General features: G+C 34.6%; 2 protein-coding genes across 7 annotated transcripts in view; one reads left to right on the top strand and one right to left on the bottom strand.

Moving 5' to 3' along the window:
* LOC114298178 (disease resistance protein At4g27190) overlaps positions 1-3,762 on the bottom strand; it is a 41,663-nt gene extending 37,901 nt beyond the window's left edge. For 2 of the 6 annotated variants that reach the window (XM_082891023.1, XM_082891026.1), the window contains exons 1-2: positions 3,592-3,762; positions 1-2,994 (exon numbers count right to left, since the gene is read on the bottom strand). In XM_082891023.1, coding sequence (XP_082747149.1) covers positions 1-2,574 — 2,574 coding nt within the window. In that variant the 5' untranslated portion in view covers positions 2,575-2,994; positions 3,592-3,762. The other 4 variants (XR_014341787.1, XM_082891024.1, XM_082891022.1 and 1 more) reach the window with 2 other exon arrangements.
* Positions 3,763-15,148: 11,386 nt separating this feature from the next.
* Positions 15,149-19,662, top strand: LOC145800205 (uncharacterized). Its single transcript, XM_082889854.1, has 2 exons — positions 15,149-16,517; positions 19,214-19,662. Exons 1-2 carry the CDS (start codon positions 15,149-15,151, stop codon positions 19,660-19,662), a joined length of 1,818 nt encoding a protein of 605 aa, XP_082745980.1.
* Positions 19,663-27,996: the final 8,334 nt, after the last annotated feature.

The raw sequence follows: 27,996 nt of genomic DNA, 5'->3' as shown, positions 1-27,996 counted from the left end.
CTTGTTGAAGAGGGGTTGAATGATGGGATCACAATTACTCTCTGAATCTGAAGCAGCCCAGAGACGCTTCAGCTTTGGTATATTTGACAGTGACAAGGAACTCAGTTGTGGCAGCTCAATTTTATTTATCGCTTTGCAGATACCAGTAAAACTTGGCAGCAATTGAAGACGCAATTCCTTCAGTTTAGGAAACTCGATTTTACCTGTTGATATTGCTGCCATTTCATGCTCTCCTCCTTCACTCGAAACAATTTCTTCCATCACATAACATTTACGAATCTGAAGGACTTGCAGTTGCACTAGATCTCTAGCTATGGACAGTGAGAATATACTTTCCAGTTTCTTACAATTTAACACATCTACAGTCCTCAGGTTGCCGAGCCATAAAAGTTGGGTGGGACCTTTCCACAAATTTGTCAGTTCATGCAGGTTATTTAGTGTCAACTCTTTCAATGCACTGAAAGCCTTGTTCGGCAGTCGGCATTCATGACTAGTAATCCCTTTGAAATTATGTAGCTCATGAAGATGTAGACACTCTAACACAGGAAAAGCACTCTGTCGAACCCCATCTGCTGTACTGATGAGGTATTCCAAATCATACAAGTCATTTAGCAATAACACCATTAAGCATTCAAAACCATCTTCGTTGACCAAATCACACAGAATTTTCAAACCTATTATACTTCGGTGTACAGTCAGAATTTCAGTGCTCTTCAACAGCAAATTAAGCCTCGATTCAATAATGTCACACACAATTTCATTTCCGAGCTGCAACCGATTTGATAACGGATACGCAGGGAGAAATGATGAGTTAGAGCCAACAGTTATATCAAACTTTTTTACCTTCTCAACGACCAAACCTCTCGGCCAGAAGGCAATGTCTATTAGAGCAATATCCAAAGCCACTAAATTGGACAAGGACGCCAGCTCATCGATAATTGCTTTAGCACCTTCTTTGTTTTTTTCACAAAAACTATGAAAACTAGACCCAACATACAACTCTTCTAGCTTTGATAAGCTTGACAAAACCCCTGGGTAAACCAGTTCCACTACACATCCCGACAAATCAAGTACCTTCAAATGAGCAAGGTGACCTATTATTTCTTTTGGCAATTCCTTGATATAAGAGACGGCAAAGCTCAAAATTTCCAAATTCTCTAATGCTCCGATTATAGAGATATCATCATCAATAAGTCGGCAACAAAAAAGTGACAAAGTTCGAAGGTTGGTCAAGCATTGAATTGATGTTGGCAATGAGCTGTACATATCGGATAAAGCTAGCACTTTAAGTTCTTTCATTCCTTTGTAGAAACTATCTGGGGTCTCTTGTACTTTGACCTTCTCCATCCCTTTGTTGAGATCATATGATGAGATTGTTGGTAATCCAGCATTGCAATCCAGCTGTAGAAGCTGGAGATTTGGAAATTCTAAATTACTAGGAAGCCAGTACATACCATTAACTTTCAATGAAATTACGGTGTTTTTTTGAAGTCGGCTTTTCTGGGGCCATTCTGTCAATACTTCATCACATCTCACCAAAAACGAATGCTCCTCCCTAGATGCAATTGATATAGCCACGTCACGTACTACATCATGCATTTTGATACACTCTTCATTTTCACTTTCCATCAATAGATAGCATTTTTTTAAGTTATCAACTGTGGAATATACTCTGTTTCTTGCTTGGTGCACACTGTCAATGCTCTGAAACAACTCTATCCCAATCGCATATCTAACAAGATATTCAATTGGAATATCAAAATCCTCCGGATATAAAGAACAGAGTAGAAAGCATTTCTTGGCTTCATCACTTTCAAGCTTATCATAACTCAACTCCAGAGATTTAAACACCTTTTCATCCACTCCACTGATGCTTTTGACCATAGACTTTCGTAATTGTTCAAGAGCAGAATCCCATGAATACTTGTTTTTGCATCTAAGTGCCCTCCCAACTGTAACAATAGCAATCGGCAAGCCTCCACATTCCTCCGCAACTGCGATCTGCGTCAACTGTAAATTAGTTGGGTGACTTGTACCTTCGTCAGAAATTCCAGCCATCTCCTTGAAGAGATTCCATGCTTCTTCTTCATGTAAGACACCAACTTCAAAATTCTTCTGTGTGTCCATTCCGTTGCATACATCTTCACTTCTTGAAGTCATCACAATTTTGCAACCCTTGTGATTATCTCCAAATGGAATTCCAATGTCATTCAATTCTAGTCTCTTCCATACATCATCCAATATTACAAGGACTCTTCCAAAGCTCAATATTTTTGATCGTATCTTCCCTGCTCCAGTAGGTAAATTGTTTCCCCCAAAATTTTGTAAATCCAATATTTTGGCTATTTGGTCTTGAATAGTAATCAAGTTTTGGTTTTGGGACACTACTACCATCACAATAATATCGAACATTTTCTTTTCTTCTGCTTTCTTCGCAACTTCTTTCACCATAGTTGTCTTACCAACCCCTCCCATCCCACATATCCCAATCACATAGATACTATCATCTGTCAGTGCCTCCATAACTTCATTCATAATCGACCTTCTAGATTCAAACCCCTTAAATCCTCCCATGGATATGAATGTTGTCCCCACATGAGATGCAACTGCAGGGATGGAAACTCCAGAGAAATTTCCTTTCACACATAGCTCTTCCAAGCCTTGAGTTTTCTTTGTAGCTTTCCTGCTCAGTGAGTAGCGTGACTTCAGATTTGGACACCACCCATTCAGACACTCTTTGTTCGGTGTGACTTCATCTTCAAAGAATTTGTTGGCATCATTGCTGAGTTCGTCCGCCTGTGTCAACCACCGTTCAACAGTAGTTTTAATACTATCACTTCGACTTTTTGCTGCATCAACTTCTCTTAGTATATCAGATTTTTATCTTCTAGCTTTGGACCTGCTTCTCCAGATTCTTAATGTTTCTTTCATAGAAAATCAAATAACCAAACTGGCGGCCAGCTGGGGCAACCAGATATTCTCCAATCTTCATTACTACAGGAAGAACAAAGTTCACGACCATTTCTCTTACGTTTTTCTTCTGAGGATAGTGAAACTTAAAATGTAAAAGACTAGAACACAACAAAAAGGGGATTTGTACTACAATCAAAATGGAAATGAGGAAACTGAGCTTTGCAAATCAAAATAGAACACAGAGAGTAATACTATTTTGCAGAGGATATGAAGACAAGAAAGAAACACTTGGATGAAACTTGAAAAGGGAATACAAATTTTTTATTTTATTGACAAGCAGGGTTGAATATGGAGAATTATATTGTAATATAATGGGACTAGAAAGGGGAGCTTTGGTACTATAACAGAAATAGAAACCAAGAAAGGGAGCTTTGTAAAATGAAAACAGAACACACAACAGAATATTGTTCTGATAATTGTTCAACAAGAGTTCTACTAGAGTTGAAGTGGAGAAATAACAAGCTCTCTAAAATCAAAAAGGGATACAGAGTTTTTTTTTTTCTTCTGGTAAGCAACACTAGAACACGGAATAAAATTGAAGGAAGAAAGTAAAATTATAGCAAATTGAACACAGAATAATACATGATTAATTGAAGGAGGAAATGAAGAAAGAAAAACCTTTGAGATTTTGTTCCGTCTCTTACAGATAAAAAAATGCACTGCATAATCATTCGCCGGTAGTGAAGAGTAAAGCTTTTGAGAAAATCGAATAGAAGGAGAGTATCAAAAGCCAAACAATGAACTCTTAATTGTTGATGCAGACTAAGGGTCCGTTTGGCAAGGTTGGGGCTAAAATAGTTACAAAAGGCAAAATAGGGTATTTTAGCCACAACAAACAAAACATCACATCTAACCCATAATCATTACACTCTTCTCTCACAAAAAAAGTCAAAAAAGCCAAAAAGTCAAAAAGTCGTTCCCAAACCAAGCTTTTTAGCCCAGGCTAAAATAGTCAAAAAAGCCAAAAAGCTAAAAAACTAACCCACTTCCCAAACGGAGGCTAATTATACTCGAAAGAGGTTTGCCCTTTTGAGATAATACAATTAATCTTATATTTTGACATAATTATATTAATTTATTTTTTAGTATGGTTAAAACTATTAAAATTAATATCAATAATAGTTAGACACTGAAATAAATAATGGTAATTAAATATTTTAGTATGAAAGAAATTATACTATCATTTTTTTTTTATATGATGAAAAAGTTATTGATGAAAAATAACTTAAGTGTTATGTAAATTAAAATTTTGTAAAAAATTAATATAATTATGTCAAAAGTGCAGAATTAACTGTATTTTTTTCAAATCACATGAGAGATACATAAAATAAAGCACAAAGAATAAACTGCATCTTGCCTTAAAAATGTGGAAAATATTGTGACTTTTTAAAGTTTTTTTTAAGAGTTAACTAAAAAGTTAATTTACTAGCTAAAAATTAAAGCCTATAAAAAAAATCAATACTAAAATAATTAGTATGTTTTGACATATTATAGTTTGGGGTTAGCTTCTGGATTCGATCGTATTGTTTTTGTTCGTGGAGTCTATCAAGATTTTGTTTAAATGATTTGAACCGTTTGTTTTTTAGACTACAATATATAGATCATTCATAAATAAAATTAAAAAAAAAAAGTCAATCCAATAACCATAGGCACATTAGTTTATTATATTTGTTTCTTAAAAAATAAATGATCAAGTTTTTAAATATTATTTGTCGTTTATTTTTGTCATAAACTAATATAGTTATAATTATCAGATCAATTTAATTTTTTTATGAATAATTTATATATTATAATTTACAAAGCAAACCATTCAAATCATTGAGACGTGACAAATCCCCATAACCCAAACAACACAATCCAATTGAAGCTTATTGTTTTTGTTTTGTTTTGTTGGGAAGGGGGGTGGTTTTAATTTTCTAATTACCTTTATAATGGCTACGATGAGTTTTTTAATGGGAAATATATAATTCAAATGAGTTATGTTTTTTTTTTTTTTTTTTTTTTTTTGAGTAAAATGAGTTTTTTAGCCAATAAATAGCTGGGAGAAAAATCACTAAGGTTGTGTGTTTATTTTTAAATGTAAGATGAGTAAATCGTACATGGACAAAATTATAGATGCACCATTTAAGTTTCACATTTATTTATAATTTGGATTATTTGGTGTAATATTTTTTAGTTGTTTATATTTATGTATACAGTTATATTGTAAGAGACTATATTATAACTTTTATTTATACTTTATTATTCAAAGTTAGTTTTTATTTTTTTAAAGCTAAAAGTTAATTGAATTATAAAAGAAAAAATAAAACGAAAATACTTGTCATTTAAAGGAAGGGCATTTCTACTTCGATGGACCCCAACAAATACTGCAAACGAGTCGAATCGAATTTTAATATGTTTTGACTTTATTATTAAGATTTTAACAAGCTTGAGCTGAGTTGAGTTAGCCTTGACTCAAGTTGGAGTCTATTCATAAGCCTTAACGAGCCAAAAAAATTATAAATTCATACTTGAGTATAAGATTAAAGTTACAATTAAAAATTTAATTATACAATTATATATACAATACATATAAACATACTAAAAAAAAAAGTCACTATATTATCAAAATAATAATATCTACCACTACTATTATATAAATATATTATCTATAGTTAGTTATTATTTACATTTATATTATTTAAATATATAAAATATCGCCAAATTAGTACAAATTTATGTGTGTTTGGAGAGGGAAAAAATTAGATACGCACCTAATCTTTGACATAGTGCACAAAATAGTTGTCACAAAACTTAAACTCATAACTTCAAATTTATTAGTTCAAAATTTTACCATTGAACCAGTAATTACCTCTATTTTTAAATGAAAAATGCCTCATACACCCACTGGGGGTTGACCCCCAGTGAGGTGGCACTCCATTATTGGACAAAAAAAAACTATTTTCTTTTTTTTTTTTTTTGGGTTTCAACCAGTGGGAGCGCGACACCTCACTAGAAGTATGCAGCAGTGTTGTTTTTAAATATATTTTTTATATTATTTAATATATAAATAATATATTAATTTATTATTTAAATAATAAATATTAAACGAGTCAACTAAGCCAAACTAACGAGCTAAACTTTAATTATTTCAATTTATTTATTAAAATTTTAACAAATTAAAGTACAATAAAAATTTAACAAATGAGCTGAACTTAAACCAACCCTTTTCAAACTTTCAAGCCTATTTAGAGGCAATTATAATTACAGCAATGGTAGAGGGCCCAAATTTTGTGGCTCAAATGTGGCTCAAATGGCCAAAACGACGTCGTTTTGAGTACAAAACAACATTAAAATGGCCAAAACGACGTCGTTTTGGCCATTTGAGCCACATTTGAGCCACAGAATTAGAGCTCCCAAACATTTTTCTTATAATTATGTTCATTTGAAACCCCAATCCAAGGCCAACAGCCCATGTGAAGGGAGTAGCCGACTTTGCTTTTGCTTTACAGCCCATGTGATGGGAGTGGCCGACTTTGCTTTTGCTTTTGCTTTTACTTTTGCTTTGGTTTTTACTTTTGCTTTTGCTTTTGGACCATTCATTAATGAGAACAGAAATGATGCAGCTGTTTAATTTGTGAGTTTTAAAAAAGTACAAGTAATATTGAATATTAAAAAATATATATTACATGGGATCTACACATCAATTAAAATTTAATTTTAGTTTTTAAAAAATAATTTTCAGAAAATTTTATTTTTTTATTTTTTGTATTTTAATGTTTTTAATAAATTTTTTTAATATTTTAAACATTTTTTTTAATTTTTAGACACACCTAACATAAATACACTTAAAAAGTATAGTATTTGTGAAAAAAATCTTTAAAAATTACACTAAATACCAAAAAATACAAAAAAAAATTACAAAAATTCAGTATATTTTCATATTTTTGTATATTTATTAATTTTTTTAAATATTTTTTTATAAATATTTTACTATTTAGATACATCTAAGTAATGTGCATCTAAAAAAGTAAAAAAATTACTTAAAACTTTAAAAATATTCACTAAAAACAAAAAAACACGAAAAACAAAAAACTCAATTTCAAAAAATTGAATTCAGAAAATTGAAACCAAACACACTGATTAGAGCTCTTAATTTAGAACGTTCAATCTTTTTCTAATGAGAAATAACATATCAGTTGAAAAAAAAAAAAAAAAAAAAAAAAAAAGGACAGTAGAGTTAGGTCCATAAGGTAAAATTTGAATTTTTTAATATATAAAATTTAACGAATATTTCATCTATACAAAATATTACATTAATCAGTTATCGATAACCTCTCAATCTAATCATATTTTTGTCAACAGTAAATATAATTTAAAAAATAAATTATTGACAAAAATATATTTTGATCAAAGGGCTATCGATATTGATCAATATATTTTTTGTAAGATGAAGTGCTCGACAAGTTCTACAGATTAAGCAGTTCGGATCATTAAAATAAGACATATGGTGGGTTCTATAGGCCCATCAGTATCATCCAGTCCACAAAGTGGACTAGAAAAAAACCTTGCTCAAGAAAAAATTACAGATTAATGATAAATAAATAAGCAAAAACAATATATTTCCATAAAATTTTAATTAAATTAACGGGTCAAGATTTTTGGAAATCCAATCCAAACATCTTATGTCGTGAGATTAAGATGACATTTTGTGTAAGATGTAAATTAGCATGATGTATCCATTATACAAAATTTCAATACCATTCACTGGTTTGCTTAACTCTTCAAAATTTTAATTTGAAAAATTACTAAAAGAAAAAAAAAATTCAATGTTTTACTTTTATAATAAAATAAATCTTAATTTTTTTTAATTTTATGAATTTAATTATAATCTTTTGTGTTATTTTCAATTTAAATCATTACTTATGTTTTTGGTTCAAAAAAAAATCATTATCTATTTTTATTAAATAAAATTAAAAAGTATATTTTAATTAATAAACCCAATAAAAAAGAGTATCATAAACCTCTTATATGCAATTTACTCCTACATTGTGTTGTGTTGGTGGTTCTTTGCTGGATCAGCAGAGCAGAGCAACGTGGTGGCAGTGCTCCACACGCGTGCGACACGTTTTTTATGCTATGAAACAGTGTACTCCAGGCGTGGGTCTTGGCATTGGTTTATGTGGTTTGTTGAAAGGAAGAGTGGTGTTGCTTTTGGTGTAAATGAAGCGTGCAGTAGTAACCTTAGGCGGTAGCGCAGTTGGCTTGGGAGAGAGTTTTAAGGTGAGGCTATGTAATAAATTGGTGTGGATTTGACTCTACTTTGTTGTGCGAATCTTAACTTAAATGGGACTTATATTAAGGAATCAATGCAAATTCTCATATTATAGTATCTCATTTAGAGCGGGCAATAAAACATCTTAATGATCTCGTCATGAGCACTACCTTAGATCTGCAGAAAGAATGTGAAGATTTTCCTTTAACAAAAATGTTTGGTTTGTTTTTGGGAGAGTTGTTTTAGAAATTTTTTTGGTTTGTTTGGTTGTATATTTTGGGAGAGTTGTTTTTTTTGGCGTTTGGAATGATTTGATATTTTGGAAGAATTTGAGTAGATGTGTATGAGAGAAAAAGTGATTGATTGATGTGTAAGAGAGAGAAAGTGATTTTGAAAATTTTTTGAGAAAAACTCAAACCAAATAATTTTTGGGAAATTTTTTTCTAAAACTCATCTCTGAAATACAAACCAAACATACCCCTTGTCTTTTTTCATTTTGAAATCTCACATCTAAGATGATTTAGTTCCAAACAGTGTTGAAGAAAAGAAAAGTGGATGTGAAATAAAACTTCTGGTATTATCTATCTAAACGCAGTACAGAGTTGAGAATTACAATGGTCTTTCTTCTTCATTGCACCTCTATATGTCAACAAATCCACCAGAGGTCCCTGGCAATCAGTATAAAATGTAATCCACAAAATACAACCGGAACAGTCCTCATAAATGACAATGTATCAAACCTTTTCCTAGCTGCGAACACCAATGGCATAATAGGTTGTGTTGTCCGAGAAGTTGAGGATCTTGGGGGCACTGTTATGGTAGTGGTTTCTGCAAACATGCTCTCTGTGCGAAGCACTGGAATTGGTGTTGCAATGTTGCCGACAATGGAGGTCGGTGGTGCCGCTACCCATGAACAATTGTAGAGAGAGAAAGTGATAAAGAAAAAGTGAGCATGAACAATCGTAGAGAGAGACAGAGAGGTGAGAGATGATCATAGTTTCATTGGTTGCCTTTTGATGCAAAATTTCAAATTTTGATTTTTGAAATCTGAAGCAACAACTTGAAACATTAGAAAATAGTTTCTAGTGTTAAAAGTTAACGTCGGTTAACGAAGTTTGAGACCTTAAGATGGAATGCTGACAAGGTAGTCAAAGTGCCAAAATGCTTGAATGGCACAAGCTGGGAGCACCACCTCATGATGATGACCTGGAGTTCCTGAAGTACTGAATAATTTCCGTTACTATACTTGCACCATGTGATGCTCTTACAATAAAATTACAGCTTAGGTTGTGATATAAAAAGTTCTTAAAAAATCAAAAACTTCATATTATTTGGAAAAAGCTTGTAGAAAAGTTTAGAGGGCAAAATTATTATTTTGTCTTTTGAATTTAACTATCAAAAAATTAATAAGTTAGAAGTCAATAAGGGTAGAATGGTCATTTTTATTTTATTACAATATTTTATTACATATTTTTTCTTAAAAAGTTAAAAATTTATCCCAAATATACATATTTTTTCTTTACTTTTTTAACTAAAAAGTCAAAAAGTATACTTATATAGCATATTTCAAACAAACCCGTCATTTTGGGCTGTTTTCTTTTTTTTATTTTATTTTATTATTTTTTTGACTAAAATAGCATTAAAAGAAAAAATAAATTAAAATAATCAAATAAAATATCACATCAAATTTATAATTATTTTAATTTTTTTTTTACAAATATCATTTGTAATTATAAAAAAATTCAATCATCTTCTCAAATATAATTATTTTAGGAGTTGTTTGGGATGTTCTAAATAAGTGTACTTTTTGACTTTTTATGAAATATGAATTGATTATAGGTTGGGTTTGAAATAATGTGGTAAAGAAGTGATGTGACTTAAATAAGACAATATAAATTAAATAGGATAGTGACTTTTTGATTTTTTTAGATTACAATAAACAAGACCTTAATTTATTAAAATAATCAACTTCCCAAACACTCATAGAGTAACAATTACATGTAGAGAGGAATTCAAAAAATAATATAAATATTAATAATTTAAATTATAAACTTTTTAATTATTTTATAATAATTTTTTAAAATACCTTTCGAACAAATTAATTTTTCGTTGACTGCTTGTGTCTTTGTTGACTCTGTACTTTCAAAATTTGCTTTGCGATTTTTTTTTTTTTTGGAATAATTACATCGATTGATGTCAGGAAAAAAATATAAATTAATAAAAATTTATGATTTTAATTATTAATATTTATAAATTTTTTCATTGATTTATAATTATTTTTTCAATATACCACTGATGTAATTTTTTCCTTTTGAAAAAAAAAATCTTGATGATCCTAATATATATATATATATAAAAAATTCACTGATGTGATTTTTTCCTTTTTTTTTTAAAAAAAGAAAAAACTCTTACTAACGACATGCTATCAATAAAAATTACAATGTAAAAATATTTATGATCCTAATATATAGTTTTAAATGCAGCATATAGTCTCTAGTTAAAAAAGTGACCAATACTGTTAACGCTCGTGGGGTTTGCCACGAATCCTAGCTTAATAATTCAAATTACTCATTTTTATATATCATTTATAAAAAAAAAAATCCCATATTTTATATTTTTTATATATTTTTGTTGGCTATTTTTTATATAAATTTTTTTTATCATTAACAACAACTCTTGTACACATTTCACATACTAGGAGTGTGAGCCCACCTAATGGACGTGCTTAAAATATAAATTTTAATTTTAAACTAGAAACACATGTTTTATATTGTTTAAGTGGTGAAAGTGTTTTTTTATGAAGTCAATAGTCATAAGTTGTGATTGAACCGCGTGTTCGAATAATTAGTGAGAATAAAAACATGATCGTTGAAACTAAAACCAGCAACCACGCAACTTCGTCGGAAGAGCAAGACCACCTAGATCGGAGCAAGAAAAAAGTGAAACCTAGCGATACTAATGGTGGGGAATTGTTGGAAACTCAAGCTAGTAATTTGGAGAAGCCAGACGAACAGATGGGGGAGGAAGTTGATGTCTGTAAGGGCAACATAGTTAAGGGTCAGGAAGATAATCTGGGAGCTCAGAGATTTTTCAAGCAAGCCCTCTTACGATCTCGTTTTAATGAGACTGAGAAAGAAAGAAGTTTTGACTGTGAGGCTGCCTATCTTTCATCCGATGAGGAGATGGACAATGAAATTGAAACAGAGAATACATCGGAGAATTACGGAAACACATCGACTCCGATTATTAAGCTACCTGCTAGTCTCCTAAAAAAGGTCCGAGAACCATGGAAGAAATGCCTTATTGTAAGACTTTTGGGGAAGAATATTGGATATAATTTGTTTGTAAACAGGCTGCGTAAATTGTGGAACCTTCAAGCATGTTTTGAAACTTTAGATATTGGCAATGGTTTCTTCATTGTGAAATTCGAGGTGATGGAAGATTATTCCAAAGTATTCACCGGGGGCCCATGGATAGTGATGGATCGGTATGTGACAGTTCGAAAATGGCAACCGGATTTTAAATCTGATGAGGCGGATGAGGACACCACTGCTATTTGAGTGAGGTTCCCGAATCTGCCTATTGAGTATTACGATGAGAAAGTACTGTATCACTGTAATAACCCTCACCACTGATTACCGTTAAACATTGATTACCGTTAAACTGAACTGATTATGACTAATAATTGGACTTGTTAAAGTACTGAACTGACTGACTGAAAACTGGAACTGAATTGACTGAGTATGTACGTTTGAATTGCATTCTATCTGTTGATTGTTTATTTGATCTGTTTGTATTTTAGTGTTTAAACTGCTAATTGAAGGCCTTATCGGCGGCCGAATCCGGAATTGATTGATGTTTTATGATCATCATAATTAATGTGATTTTATGGTATATTTATCTGAAAACTGATTAGGTATGATTAAATTAGATTGAAATGCGTTTAATTGTAATAGTTGGACTTATTTACACTTAGACCACTTAGTGGCCACTACCTAGTTAACACTAGAGCCTTGCATTGAATCTAAACATCTTCCTCAGCCTTATCTCTTGTTTTGCCGACTTAGAGGGTGTGAGGGAGAGAATTGATGTGTGTTTGAGGAATTGGCTTATTCAACTTGGAGAATTGCTTTCTAATTGAAGTATTGATTTCATAATCGAACCTCTAGACTTGCATTCAAGGAACCTAGGCATGAATTTCATCTTTTTGATTTGTCTTTAAGTTGATTCATGCATGGTTCATGTCTAATTGTAGAGCTAAGTCATGAATTGGTTCATTAATGGTGCATTGAAGCTCATTTCATGCATGCATGTTTGAATTGTTGAGTTGTGAGTTGATTTCATGGTAAAATGGTACATGCATGTCCATACTTTTGTAATGGTCCATGTTTTCAACTTGTTTTTGGATTAATTGGCTCCTTAGAGCATCAAATTGAAGCTTTGAATTGATTTGAATTCATGCATGTTTGCTTGTTCTCCATGTTCATGAAATTGGTTTGAAATTGGGTTTCAATTAAACACCCTTGGGCGTTGATTTCTCAAAATTGAGCTTTGAGCCGTGATATTCTATGTGTTTACAAATGTTTTCTGGAAATTTAGCCCAAGAGGTCGAGTTTTGAATTATGAAAACTTGAGTTTGAGCTTAGAGGTGCAATCTGGGAGAGGTGCAATCTGGGATTTCCAGATTTTGCACTCCCGCTCGAGCGGGGTAAGTGGCGCTCGAGCATGGAATCCGAGCATCCAGTATTTCTCTGCACTGTTTTACAGTTCGCTCGAGCGGATGACTGAGCGCTCGAGCGGAGTCTTGTGTCTCAAGCTCGAGCAGGCGTCGAGCGTCCGTCGAGCGGAGATTTCACCCATTCAGTACTTTTACAGTACGCTCGAGCGGGAAAGTTGACGCTCGAGCGTGTACCTTTGTTGCATATCCGCTCGAGCGGGTAAACCTGCGCTCGAGCGGGACTCTGTCTTTCTGAAACTTCTGAAACTGCTTTTCGAATACATCTTTGCATCCTCATCCTATCCTAGGCATTCTTAGGCCTAGTTTAAGGCATCTCATTGAGGATATAGATGTAGAACACACCAAGGCAAATTAGGGATTAAGTTATGATATTTCCCAACTGTGTAGCTTAGTGTGTGTTCAACCTATGAACTGTGTAGGGTTGGCGACTGGGGAGACACGCTCTAGCATACTGTAGCCCAACTCTGTGAGTAACAATTGTGTAAAGATATGTTCAAATGATTATCTTCTGAATACTGAACTGAACTATTTACGGAACTGATATTGTTTACTGAATGAATGTATGTCCTATATTCTAAACTGTGCTGTGGCATCCTTGGCATCTACTGTTACTGTTACTGTTACTGTTACAGAGATCTCTGTCGGTTCCCTTGTGGAACCACTACTGTTTACTGATTGATGGCCATCATGACTGTTCGGTCTTTAAGACCTACTGTTTACTGCTATGCTAATGGATATACCACATATGACTGAATAACTGTTCTGACTGAAAGACTGAAGTATTGTTTAATGAACTGCTTTCATTACTGTAAGGACATTTCATTCTTAACCTCTTTATGCATTATGTTATTCACTGGGCTTTAGCTCACTGTTTATATATATATGTAGGTGCTCAGCCACCAGATCGGAGCTAGGAGCGTGGGTTAGACTCCAGTTTTGTCAAGCCAGCCTTTGTGCCTCACTGCGAGGTTCCGAGTTGCCATGCTATGGCTTTGGGGTGTTTTGTTTTTCCCCCGTCTGTCCCCATACTGTTTGGATTACTATATAGACTGTCAGCTACTAACTGTATTGTTATCAAGGGATTAGGTCCCTGTACTGTGTGACTGTAAATTTTGTATAGACTGTACTGTTTGTATGTATGAATGCATGAAAAATCTTTTTGGCATACAGACTGTCACAGCTCAATGGACATTATTTATTTACTGTATTGGCTTCCGCCGGGCCCTGAACTCTGTTTTACTATACTACTGTTAAGCAGGCCTTCGGTGATCTCGGATTACTGGCCGGTTACGGTGCTAAACCCATAGGGCCGGGTTTGGGTCGTGACAATCACATTGCGAAGGTGCTTAGAAAGCCTTTAAAAGTAGACATTAATACTGTCATGGCAGCACGGGGAAAGTATGCAAGGGTGTGTATTGAGATGGATCTACGCAAACCACTTGTCTCACATATTACCATTGGCCGTTATAACTACGTGGTGGAATATGAACATCTACATCTTCTATGTTTTTCTTGTGGCCGGGTTGGTCATCGGAAGGAAAAATGCCCCGAATTTCTAATGATTCAGTCGGAGAAGATGACTCAAAATATGACCGTTAATCACCTGGAAGCAGCCTCTGGGCTGAAGGAAACACAGCCCAATCGGCAACCAATTAATGAATTATCAAAAGATAAAGAAGCTCCTGGTTATGGGCCGTGGACCATAGCCACAACTAGAAGGAAATACCCTCATGGAAAGCTTAAGCAGAAGACCCATGTCCATAAGAGCAATCGTTTTGAAAGTTTACAGATGGGCCAAGACCACGGAGAAAATAGTGCAACCCAGGGCAAGAAAGAAGTTAAAGGCAAATATGTGAATCTTGACATGGGCCCTCAGATTTTTCACGGAGAAGGTTCGCATGTGCAACAACAAGGCCCTATAGGCCCAAGTAAGCACATAGCTGGGGCCAAAGACAAAGAGAGATACGACTGTGTTAACCCAGAATCTTCTCAACAATCCAACCCACAACCCAGCTCTTTTGTCCTAAATGCTCCAGGAAACCCTAAATCTCTCCCCGATAATACAGTACCCTCCTTAGATAACAGTCCCAATATCTTGAATACGGCCACTGCCCCAGATAACCGAGTGCAACTCAGTAAAGAGAAACCACCAGACTTGTTGATCAGAAGGGAGGGATGATCTAATGGAGGAAACGGCAGAGAACATACCCATGGCAGAACACAGAGTGGACCAATACAGAGCACCGATGTTCTTAGAACTAGAGAAAGAAGTGTATCACCACGTCGGCATCGACTGGTGGTTAGAAGAGGTGAAGCTCCTGATTCAACCATGGTGGGAGATAGATTCACACAACGTGAGGCACATGGTGCTAGTGAAACCAACGAAGCCAATGGAGGAAGATCGGACAACTGTGCGCAGAATTTTGGGACTGTCTGAGACTGAGGATTGGCCAACCCACAAATTGTCGTCTATGGATATGCTGATATGGAATTGTAGGGGTGCTGGTAATGCTCGGTTCCGGAGGAATCTGAGGGAATTAGTAAGACTTCATAATCTAGACATGATTATTCTCATGGAAACAAAAGTGGAGCTAAACACCATGGGTATGTTTTTCAATAATCTGGGGTTCACAGCCTCAACCCATGTAGACCCTATTGGAAGAAGTGGAGGTATTTGGCTTCTTTGGAACCCTAGTCAAGCCAATGTGAGAGTTCTTGATGCTTCTTCCCAGATGATCACAGCAACTATTTCAAAACAAGATTATCCTGACTGGGTTTTATCTGCAATTTATGCTAGTCCGAATATTCGTATGAGAGATGACCTCTGGAATAATTTGGCAACTTTAGCTCAACATACCCAGGAACCATGGCTGGTCGCAGGAGACTTTAATGATTACTCAAGCTCTGAGGATAAAAGAAGCTTCTCAACTTCTACATCTCAAAGCTTAAGTCAGAGTCAAAGAAGGAGTCAAAAATTCGCTGATAAAATCAGTAGTTGCAACCTCATGGATTTAGGTTGTGTTGGCCCTAGACTCACTTGGACTAATAATAGGAAAGGGTGGGCTAATACTATGGTGAGATTGGACCGTGCTCTATGTAATACTGAATGGCGAACGTTATTTCCGGAGGGCTATGTTCGTAATCTTCCTCGGACATATTCAGATCATTCCCCTCTTCTTCTTTATACTCAAGGTACACATCCTACTAGTCCTCTTAATAAGCTATTTAAATTTCAAGTGGCTTGGCTATCGCATGAGAATTTTAGCACCTTTGTTGCTAATAACTGGCCCAGGCATAATAATAATCTTTTGGGGAAGTTGGATTCCATGGCTTCTGTCTTGCAGGACTGGAACAAACATACTTTCGGTAACATTTTTCGGCGTAAGCGCTGGTTGCTTGGCAGAATTAATGGGATCCAAATTTCCCAAGCCAAGAACTACTCTCATAATTTACATCAACTGGAAAATGAGCTTACTTTTGAGTATAATAAAGTTTTATATCAAGAAGAGTTATTTTGGTTTCAAAAATCCCGTGTTCACTGGATTACTCAGGGTGAGCGGAATACAAAATATTTTCATTTGTCTACCCTTATCAAGAGAAGAAAAACAAAAATTGAAGTTTTGAAAAATGAGGAAGGGGTTTGGGTGGATAATCCCATGCAGTTAAAAAGTCTGGTTAATGCTTATTTTCAAAACCTTTTTGCCCATACTCACACTATTGAACTTGATCATTGGAGTAATCTGACTGTAACAACCCTCATACTGTTTACCGATTAATGACTGATTAACCGCTAATTACTGTTAACCGATACTGATTTTGACTGATAATTGAACTACCTAAGGTACTGAACTGACTGACTGAAAACTGGAATCGAATTGACTGAGTATGTGTGTGTTAAATTGTGTTCTATCTGTTTGACTGTTTGACTATCTGTTCCTGTTTGTATGTTTAAACTGCTAATTGAAGGCCTTATCGGCGGCCGAATTAGAAATCGACTGATGTTCCGTGACCCTCATAATTAATGTGATTTTACGGTATATTTACCTGAAAACTGTTTAGGTATGATTAAATTAGATTAAAATAAGCTAATTGAAGAGTTGGACTTAATTACCGTTTTGCCATTGTTAGTGGGCCCTTATTATAACATGTTAGAGCCTTGGTATGCTTGAATCAAACATTTTTCCCAGCTCATTTCTTGCTTTTGCCGACCAAGAGAGGAGAGTTAGAGAGAGAGAGAATTGTTCTTGTTGATTTTGCTGGTAAATTGCTTGGTAATTGAAGAATTGTTGAAGTGATTGCATATTTGAGCTCCCTTCTTGAAATACAAGACTAAAGGTAGCTCCATTGTCTTCTTATTCATGTTTTGAGTGGATTCTTGCATGATTCATGCTTCCTTGTAGAACTAAGTCATGTTTTGGTTCATTGTTGTTGAATTGAAGCTCAATCTTTGCATGCATGTACATATATTGAAGTTTTGAGGTTGTAGTTCATAATGCCTCACATGCATGTCCATCTTTTGGTCATACTCCATGAGTTCATCTTGTTTTTGAAGGTTTGAGCTCTTGAAACAGCATTGAAGCTTTGAAAATGATTTATGATCATGCATGTCATGTTTGAGGATTGTTCTTGGGAAATGGTTTGAAATTGGGTTTGAATAAAACACCCTTGGGCTTTGATTTCTCAAATTGAACCTTGATTCATGTTATTCTATGTGTTTTTAAACGTTTTCCAGAAAATGGGCCCAAGAGGATTGGTTTTGATGCTTTTGAGCTTGGTTTTGGACCTGGAGCTCGAATCTGGGATTTCCAGATTTCAGTCGTCCGCTCGAGCGGGGGAAGTGCCGCTCGAGCGGGAAAATCGAGCTTCCAGCATCTTGCACTGTTTTACAGTCCGCTCGAGCGGAAGATTGGGCGCTCGAGCGGAGTCATGTCTCAAGCTCGAGCGGGCGTCGAGCGGGGATTTCACCCATCCAGTACTTTACAGTACGCTCGAGCGGGAAAATTTACGCTCGAGCGTGTACCTTTGTTGCATGACCGCTCGAGCGGGGAAACCTGAGCTCGAGCGGGACTCTGTTTTACTGAAAATTCTGTGACTGTTTTCTGATCGCATTTTTGCATCCTCATCCCATCCTAGGCATTTTTAGGCCTAGTTTAAGACATCTTGATGAGGATATCGACGTAGAACACACCAAGGCAAATTAGGGATTAAGTTATGAGATTTCCCAACTGTGTAGCTTAGTGTGTTCAATCCGTTAACTGTGTAGGGTTGGCGACTGGAGAGACACGCTCTAGCATACCGTAGCCCAGAACTCTGTGAGTAACAATTGTGTAAAGATATGTTCAACTGATTATCTTTTGAATACTGAACTGAACTGTTTACTGAACTGGTATTATTTACTGAATGAATGTATGTCCTTTATTTCTGAACTGTACTGTGGCATCCTTAGTACCTACGGTTTACTGTTACTGTTACTGTTACAGAGATCTCTGTCGGTTTCCTTGTGGAACCACTACTGTTTACTGACTGATGGCCATCATTACTGTTCGGTCTTTTAAGACCTACTGTTACTGTTATGCTAATGGATGTACCACATATGACTGTTTACTGTACTGAGCAACTGAAATTCTGATTGAAATGAACTGTTTTCATTACTGTAAGGACATTCATTCTAAACCCCTTTACGCTTTATGTTATTCACTGGGCTTTAGCTCACTGCTCATATATATATGTAGGTGTACAGGCACCAGACCGCAGCTAGAGGCGTCAGGGTTACTCCAGTTTTGTCAAGCCAGCCTTTGTGCCTCACTGCGAGGTTCCGAGTTGCCATGCTATGGCTTGGGGGTGTTTTGTCTGTTTTTCCCCCTTCTGTACTGTTTTACTGTTTTGTATAGACCGTGCTGTTTTGTACAGACGGAATGTTTTCTGTACTGTTCTGTAGGGTTGAGTCCCTAGTTGAATGATTGTAAATATTGTGTATACTGTTCTGCACTGTTTATGTATAAATGTGTGAAAAGTCCTTTTGCATACAGAATGTCACAGCTCAATGGACACTATTTATTTACTGTATTGGCTTCCGCCAGGCCCTGTACTCTGTCTTACTGTATTACTGTTCTGCAGGCCTTTGGTAATCTCGGATTACTGGCCGGTTACGGTGCTAAACCCATGGGGCCGGGTTTGGGTCGTGACACTGACCAAACATATCAGCCCTGAGGACCAATGTGAAATGAGCTGAAATGTGTCTGCTGAAGACATTTGGAGAGCTGTCAAGAATATCAAAGCTTTTAAGGCACCAGGTAGGGATGGGTTCCAAGCTATATTTTACCATACCTTTTCGAAGATTGTGGGACAATCTGTCATCAATTTTGTCCAAAATTGTTTTTCTTCTTGTAGCATCCCTACTGAGATTAATAGAACTATTGTAGCCCTTATCCCGAAAGTGGCTAATCCTGAGAGTGTGCAACAATTCAGGCCTATTAGTTTGTGTAATGTCACTTACAAAATCATTTCAAAAATTCTTGTTAACAGAATTAGGCCTGTCTTGAATGATATTATTAGTCCTAACCAGAGTAGTTTCATTCCGGGTCGTTCCACTCATGATAATATCTTAATCACCCAGGAAGCCATTCATACTCTGAATAAGAAAAAAGGGAAGGTGGGTTTCATGGTTTTTAAAATTGATCTCGAAAAGGTCGTATGATAACATTTCTTGGAATTTCCTTCACCAAACTTTGCAAGAATTCCACTTTGATCCAAATTTGGTGAATCTGATTATGAGCTGTGTCACTAGTGTGAACACAGCTATCTTGTGGAATGGTGAACCCCTTGAAGAGTTCAAACCAGCTAAGGGCTTAAGACAAGGGGATCCTCTATCCCCATATCTATTTGTGTTATGTATGGAACGTCTCTCAGCCATGATTAGCCAACAAGTGCAAGATAAACATTGGATTGGGCTTAGCTTGGCTAAGAATGGACCTAACATATCACATTTGTTTTTCGCGGATGAGCTGATTTTGTTTGCCAAAGCTAATGAGCATAATTGTAACACTATTTTGCAAGTCTTGAATGAGTTTAGTGAAATCTCGGGATTGAAGATTAACCTTCATAAATCACATTTATTTGTGTCTCCTAACATTGCCAGAAGAAAAGCAGCCCAGTTCAGTAATATGTGTGGCATTCCTTTAACCTGTAATTTGGGGAAATACCTGGGGACCCCTTTGTTGCATGATAGAGTGTCCAAAAATCATTTTATGTTTATTTTGGAAAAAATGAAGAATAAACTTACAGGGTGGAAATCTGGGATGTTGTCCTTGGCAGGGAGAGCAACCCTGATACAATCTTTCACTAGTGCTATCCCAAGTTATACCATGCAAACTTTGGAACTCCCAAAGAAAGTTTGTGATGAGATTGATAAAATCAATAGAAACTTTCTTTGGGGTGACAGTCTTGAGAAAAATAAAGTTCATCTTGTTAATTGGGAGCAGGTTTGCAAGATGAAAAAATATGGGGGTCTTGGGATCCGCAAGGCTAGAGATCAAAATCTAGCTCTTCTCTCCAAATTGGGATGGAAAATGTTAATTGGAGAGAATTCTCTCTGGGTTGATGTGTTAAAAAATAAATACTTGGGACAACAGCCTTTCTTAATTAAAAAGAAAGGCAAGAGTATATCACACATTTGGAAAGGTATCCTTAATACCAGGGAGCTCCTGGTTCAGGGAGTTCGCTGGAAGCTTGGCAAAGGTAACAAAGTGAGAATTTGGAAAGATTGGTGGTGTGGTGATGGGGCCTTTGAATTGGTTGTGGACACACTTACCAATCAAACTACAAATTGTGAGCATACTGCTGTGGAGTCTCTTCTTGATACTCATGGTGATTGGGACTTAAATCATTTGCAAAATTCCTTTCCATTACCTATGGTTGAAGCTATTGTAAAGCTACAACCACCTAGGTTTACTGCTGGAGAAGACACTCCCAGATGGATTAAATCCTCCGATGGGGAATTCTCCACATCCAGTGCATATGATTTAATTGTTGATCATCATATGATATATATCACAACGTATATATCATTTATAAAAAAAAAATCCCATATTTTATATTTTTTTATATATTTTTGTTGGCTATTTTTTATATAAATTTTTTTTTATCATTAACAACAACTCTTGTACACATTTCACATACTAGGAGTGTGAGCCCACCTAATGGATGTGCTTAAAATATAAATTTTAATTTTAAACTAGAAACACATGTTTTATATTGTTTAAGTGGTGAAAGTGTTTTTTTATGAAGTCAATAGTCATAAGTTCAAGTCTTGTGACTCTCTTGTAATTATTATTATTTTTTTGTCAGATGGACAAATTGACACTTCACGCCAAGGACAAAAGAGGATGAGAAAATTCATGGAAATCAAGTGACTTGTTCACTTTTAATAATAGTATAGATTTTTATGTGGCATGTATGATGAGTCTTATTATATTTTAAATATAGTGAATTATATATATGATATTATTTTTATTCTATAAATATTATTATAAAATTAAATAAAAAAATTAATTAGATGATAAATATTGCAGTAAATACATTGACCATCTTTCAGATTAAAAAAAATACAATAAGTCTCACAACTTTAACATAATTACATTGAACTCTTTGAAGATTTTAATTTATATAACAGTTGGTCTCAATTTAATCAAAAATTCAATAGTCGTATGAATAAAAAAATAATAATGTCATTTCTTTGATAAGAAATATGCATTTTACATTGTGTATTGTTGTATTTGCACACCATCTGCATTATTTTTTGCCTCTTTAACATTAACTATTAATAATTAAAATTGTGTAATTATGTCAAAATCATGGGTATTATTATATTTTTTTCCCCAAATCTCAAAAACAAATCAGTGTAATTTACCCTAAATATTCGATCTCTATAGAATAATAATTAAAGTAACGGTTTAAGATTTTTAGAAATTCAATCCAAACTTTAAACAGTAGTTATACAAAAAATTAAGGCCAAATTACCAACACCCCACAACGTTTAAACAAAATTTAAAAAAAAAAAAAAAGAGTTACTATTAGTACTTAACTAATTTCTTTAGACCCTCCACTTCTTTGAACCCCCATCCACCTAAATGAGCCTCTCCGTTTTCTATTTGAATCCCCACTTTAATTCCAACTATACTCCTCATCTTTTGAATCCCAACTTTTCTTTGTAATGTTCTTACTGTCTGTAGGAAGCCAACTTCCTACCGACAGTCCCCCTCTTTTCTCTCTCCCTCTCTAAGCTAATCCTCCATAGTCATCTTTGTCTTCACGATCATCAATTTTACTTGCACGCTTCAATTCTTCGCTCGATTTTGATTTGTCATTGTCACATCCAATGGTTTGAACTTGAAATAGTCTTCGACCGGTAACAACTCATTTTGCTACTCTCACTTTTCTATTTTTCGATCATTCTTTTTGAGCTGTTTTAGGGTTTTGACTGTGAATTTGAAATCATAAACTACCCCCTTCCTCTTCGTCACCGCTTCCACCTCTTCATGCGGCTTCGAATTGCCCAATTCCGCCGTTTCCACCCTGTCGTTTCCCTTTGGTTTCAACTCTTCTGCCTTCACCCCTACCACCACTGTCGCTTCATCTCCATTTGGGCTCCTGGTTTGTTTGGGTCATCTTCGACTACAAACTTGTTCGGATCTACTAGGGTTTATGGATGTAGACTTGCGAGGGTTTGGGGTTAGGGAAAGTAGTCTGAGATGAAGGAAATGGTGCCAGATGAGTGGAGTGACGCCGGCAAAAGATGCAGAAGTGTTGACGGAATTAGGGTTGGGGTTTGGGAAATTAGGGTTAGTGGGTTAAAGATGAAGGTAGAAATAAAATTTTATTATTGGACAAAATTGGAATTAAAAAAATAGAAGAGAGGGGTCCAAAGAAATAAAGTAGGTATTAATAGCAGCCCTCATGTAAAATATCCCTTGTGTTTTCAAAAATTACAAAATACCCCTGTCAGATAACTACATTAACGGAGTAGTAAACTTACCAAAGGGGTGTTTAGTTTCAATTTTCTGAATTCAATTTTCTAAAAATTGAGTTTTTTTTTTATTTTTCTTGATTTTTTTTATTTTTAGTGAATATTTTTAAATTTTAAGCAATTTTTTACTTTTTTAGATGTACCTTATTTAGATATATCTAAAAAGTGAAACTAATTGTAAAAAATTAATAAATACACAAGAATACAAAAAATGTACTGAATTCTCATATTTTATTTTATTTTAATATATTTTTGGTATTTAGTGAATTTTTTAAAGATTTTTTCAAAAATATTATACTTTTTAAGTATATTTTATGTTAGGCATATCTAAAAATTAAAAAAAAATTAAATATTAAAAAAATTTCAATGAAAACAAAAAAATAAAAAAATTCAATTTTCTAAATAATAAATCCGAAAAATCCATACCAAACAAATTACAATCTGCAAAGAGAAGTGATGTCACGTTCATTCCCCCATTGGAAAAACAAAAGGGGAATTACATGTGGATGGCATAAAGAAAAAAAAAAAAAAATTCTAAAAATATGAAGATGTAACTCACTCCATAATAGAGTGAAAATAAAAAGTTGTGGCCGGTCCATATTTATGTAAAAATTCTAACTCCCACCGGTATGTAATTCCCTAAAAACAAATTGTACTTTGAATGGTAAAATTACACTTTTGCCCATCAACTTTGAATCTATATTACATGCTCAATGATTTTCCAGATCATTCTACATTGGGTAAATTACACTTATACCTCATAAGATTTGAATTTAATACATATCATCCCTGATATTTAAGAAATTACACTAACTCCCCTGTCATTGTAATTATTTAGACAGAATGAAGACATTAAATTCATGCACTCTCTCTTTTATTGTTTTGTTTTACTTCCTTTGTTTTTTTTTTTTTTTCCCTTTCCTTTCCTTTGCTTTACTTTTTATTTTTTATTTTTTTTATCAATGTAATTTTCTCAGTTTTTCAATTATGAGTTGTTGCCTTTTATACAAGTAGGGGGTTTATGAAAAGAGACTATAAATCACAGGGGTGGAAATGTAATTTTCAGAACGTCAGGGGATGAGATGTAATTGGACCAAACCTCAGAATGACAAACGAGAAGGAAAGATTATTCGGTGCTCCTGGAACACCACGTAATGGTACTCTTTACCAATAACAAATTCTCATGTCATCTCATATTTTTTAATCATTTAACACAAAAACGTGAGTCACACTTTCTCTACCAATCACAACATCCTTGAAACATCATGTGGCAGTGCTTCAGGACCAACCATTAACTTCTTGAAAGAGAGAAAATTTATTGCAAATATTCAAATTAATCAAATAACAAATTAATGACATAAATTGCTTCTTAAAAAAGAATGGCTATGTTTTGTTTGATTTTCAAATTCTTATTTTAGAAAAATTTTCTAAAAAATTAAAAATTAATTTGGTGAAAGAAATAAAAAATAAAAAATACTTATTTTATCTTATACGAGGTTATAAATAATTTTTATTTTTATCTTATGTTATCTTTTGAGAGGTTATAAATAATTTTTAAAATTTTAAATATTTTTTAATATTTATTTTTATCAAATTAATTTTTATTTTAAAAAAAAATTAAGGAAAAATTATTGAAAAGTCCTGATTTGAAAAATGTTGCACCAGTTGGCCCCACGGTCCAAATGTTTGATTGGCAAGTCCTTTGTAATGGTAAATTGTAACAAAGAAGTCCCGTTTCAAATGTAGCTTCGTATGGGTGGGACGATTATGCCCTCTTTAGTTTATTTGCAGGAAGTGAACAATGTTTGGAAGGAATCCGACAGATCGACTTTGCCGATCAATGTTTGGATTGACCAAGCAAACGTGAACAATGTCACAGAAGATGGACTGACGAAGCAAACGAAATAAAAATGATAGATCAACGTGGACAATGTTAGGAGGGAAACCGTCGAACAAATAAAATCGACGTGAACAATTTTTGGAAGGAATCCGACAGATCGACTTTGTTGACGTGGTACACCGACTTGACGATGTTCACGCTAGAAGCAATAATGGCGGACTGTCACAACAATGGCGGACTGTGTGAATCTGTGAGATTTGGTGTTTTTTATTTGGGTGACGTAGATGACGATTACGATTGTGTTGTTGGTAGGTGGTGTTTGGAAGGAATCCAGCAGATCGACTTTGCCGACGTGGTACACCGACTTGACGATGTTCACGCTAGAAGCAACAATGGCGGACTGTGTGAATCTATGAGATTTGGTGTTTTTTATTTGGGTGATATAGGTGACGATTACGATTGTGTTGTTGGTAGGTGGGCGTTGGAGTTTGGGGTTTGGTGGCTAGAGACGACATTTTAGGGTTTACGGTGTGCGACGATTGGGGCTGATGGTGTGCCGACAGTGGGCTGACGTAACGAATTTCTAACCCTGTGATACTGACTCACAATCGTAAGTTTTCCTTCTTGAATCCTTATGTTGGTGAAGTATAATTGCAAGGTGTCAATGTGTATACATGTTGTAGACAATAGTTTGTGAGTCAGATTGTCCCATTGTCTGTCAAGCGTATGTGTGTATGGTGTGTGAATGTCGTCTGGGTTAGGTTGTTTGTTACCTTGTGTGTGTGAAATTATTTTGCGTGTTCACGTCACGTACGAAACAATACTATGACGTTATCACGTTTCATTTCTACGCATGTTACAAACCTACTAAATTAAAAAAAGTATTAGTGCGCTTTTCCGATCAACGTGACACACAAACACTCATTCACCTTCCTTATACATCCCACGCCAATCAACCAATAATATTAATAGTGGCAAAATAGTCAACAAACAAATTAAGGGATCATTTAGTCACCAAGAAAACATTTAGGATCTCATGGATTATAAGTCCACAAAATGAGATTTATTGGTTAATTCCCCAAAAATTAATTCTGAATTTTTTTTCAGAGAAAGAGAAACACTCCACCTGTGCCTACACTTTTTTACTTGTGCTTTTCTTCGATAATGGAAAACAATGGAAATGAGGTCTTTGATTTATGTAAGAATTAGCTCCAACGGCTACAGGTCCACCAGGCTATTTTTTTTGTGTTAGGTCCATTTTTAAATCCATTGGCGACTCAGGTAAACAACAATGTTATATTCTTTAATTTATTATTTTTAAATGACTATTAATGAAGTGATATTGAAATTATAACCCACATGATTAAATATTTAACAAATTAAAATTTAACACATTATTAAGAGTGATTTTTAAGGACTTTTGGATCCTCTATTCCTATACCTATCCTCATCTTTTGTACCAATTCTCTTAGACCGCCACGTGTATATAGTTAAATCCGAACCATTCAAGTGGATAGACACTCTCTCTACATATATATCTAGTGAACTAGACTCCACCTTCGGCTTCTCCAAGTAGCCGTGGGCAAACTATAGCTGACCTGTCACCACCACTCTCACCAATCAGACCTTCGTCCTACCTCACTCTAGAAACATCCCTCTACTGGGAGTCACCCTCCTCTTCTGGTTCCTTCTATCTCTATCTAAATTTCTTTGAACAAAAACATTTACATAGTTTCCCAACATCTACATTACCAGATTGTGATTGGTGATGAAAATATAAAATTTCATTTGTATTCATTGGGTTTAACCAATTCGGAGGGTACGCGTTGGTACTTAGTGATGATGGAGTATGTATTATTGTTCAATCTGATGCTTACATACTTTTATTTAGGGGTGGGCAACGGTTTATTCGAACCGCTCAAACCGCCCAACCCGCCCAACCCGCATATAAATGGGCGGTTTCGCAAACATAATGCGGGCGGATGCGGTTTGAAATATGACAAATTTGCGGGTTGCGGACGGGTCGCTGTTTAAACCCGCAACCCGCAAAAACCGCCCGCACTTTAATTATTATTATTATTATTATTATTATTTTTACTTTTTGTATACCAACTTTGTAATTTTTACAGGAGCACCATTATATTATCTATGACACTATAGGATCCTTATTTTTAAGTATTTCTCAACTTTCTTAATGCCGTAGAATTATCAAGTCCTAAACTTGGTTTCTCATATGATTTTCATTGGTGATCCATCCACTTTTTCCTAATAAAATTTTCCTTCTAATAGTCGATGGAACTTATAGTTTGATTATTGATTACTGAACTGGCAATTCTAATTGAGTACAACCTTTAATGCATTGATATACATTTTTTTCATAGCAAAAATGCTAGTGTAGGGTCTCTTTGTTTTGGGTACTTTCATTTAATGCATTGATATTCAACTTTTATTTGTAAACTCATCAAAAAATTGTTATCACAAATATATAAAATGAATTTGATGCCTAAATTCGCTGGGAAAAAAAAACTTGAAAATTAATTTTTAAAGAAAAAAAGTGTAAACCGCAAACCGCCCGCAACCGCCCGCACATTTGCAAACCCTATCCGCACAAACCGCAAACCGCACTGCGGGCGGTTGCGGGTTGACTTTTTCCCAAACCGCATAGATGCGGGCGGGTCAAAACCGAACCGCAAACCGCACAAAACCGATCCGTGAACACCCCTACTTTTATTTATGATCAATTCGTTGTTCAAATTCTTTGTTTTACCGTTTTACTATGATTCTTGGAGATTGTTTTTCACTTGGGACTGATATTTGAAAGGAGATTAAAGTGATGATAGTTCGTCGGCGACGATGTTAGGAGCTGTGGAATGGAATGGGTCCACCAAATAAGTATAGAGAGAGACGGGGAGTTAAACCAAGGATTGAGATTTAATTATAGACACGTGATAATTTAAGAGAAATTAGTACAGAAAACGGAGACAAGATATAGAAACAGAGGATCCCAAGTCATTTTTAAAGGTGATAAATCTTAAGTTAGGTTTATTTAAATTTCAGGTAAATTATAAACATATCTTTTGAAATTTACTTAAAATATAAATTGTTCTCTATAGTTTGAAAAATTACAAATATTTTCTTGTCAGAATTTTTTATTTAATAGAATTTAA

The sequence above is a fragment of the Camellia sinensis genome, chromosome 10 (genome assembly GCF_055761805.1).
Source record: "Camellia sinensis isolate YWXY chromosome 10, ASM5576180v1, whole genome shotgun sequence".
Lineage (NCBI taxonomy): Eukaryota > Viridiplantae > Streptophyta > Magnoliopsida > Ericales > Theaceae > Camellia > Camellia sinensis.
Note: the sequence above shows the minus strand (reverse complement) of the source record. Positions and strands in the feature narration are given on the sequence as shown.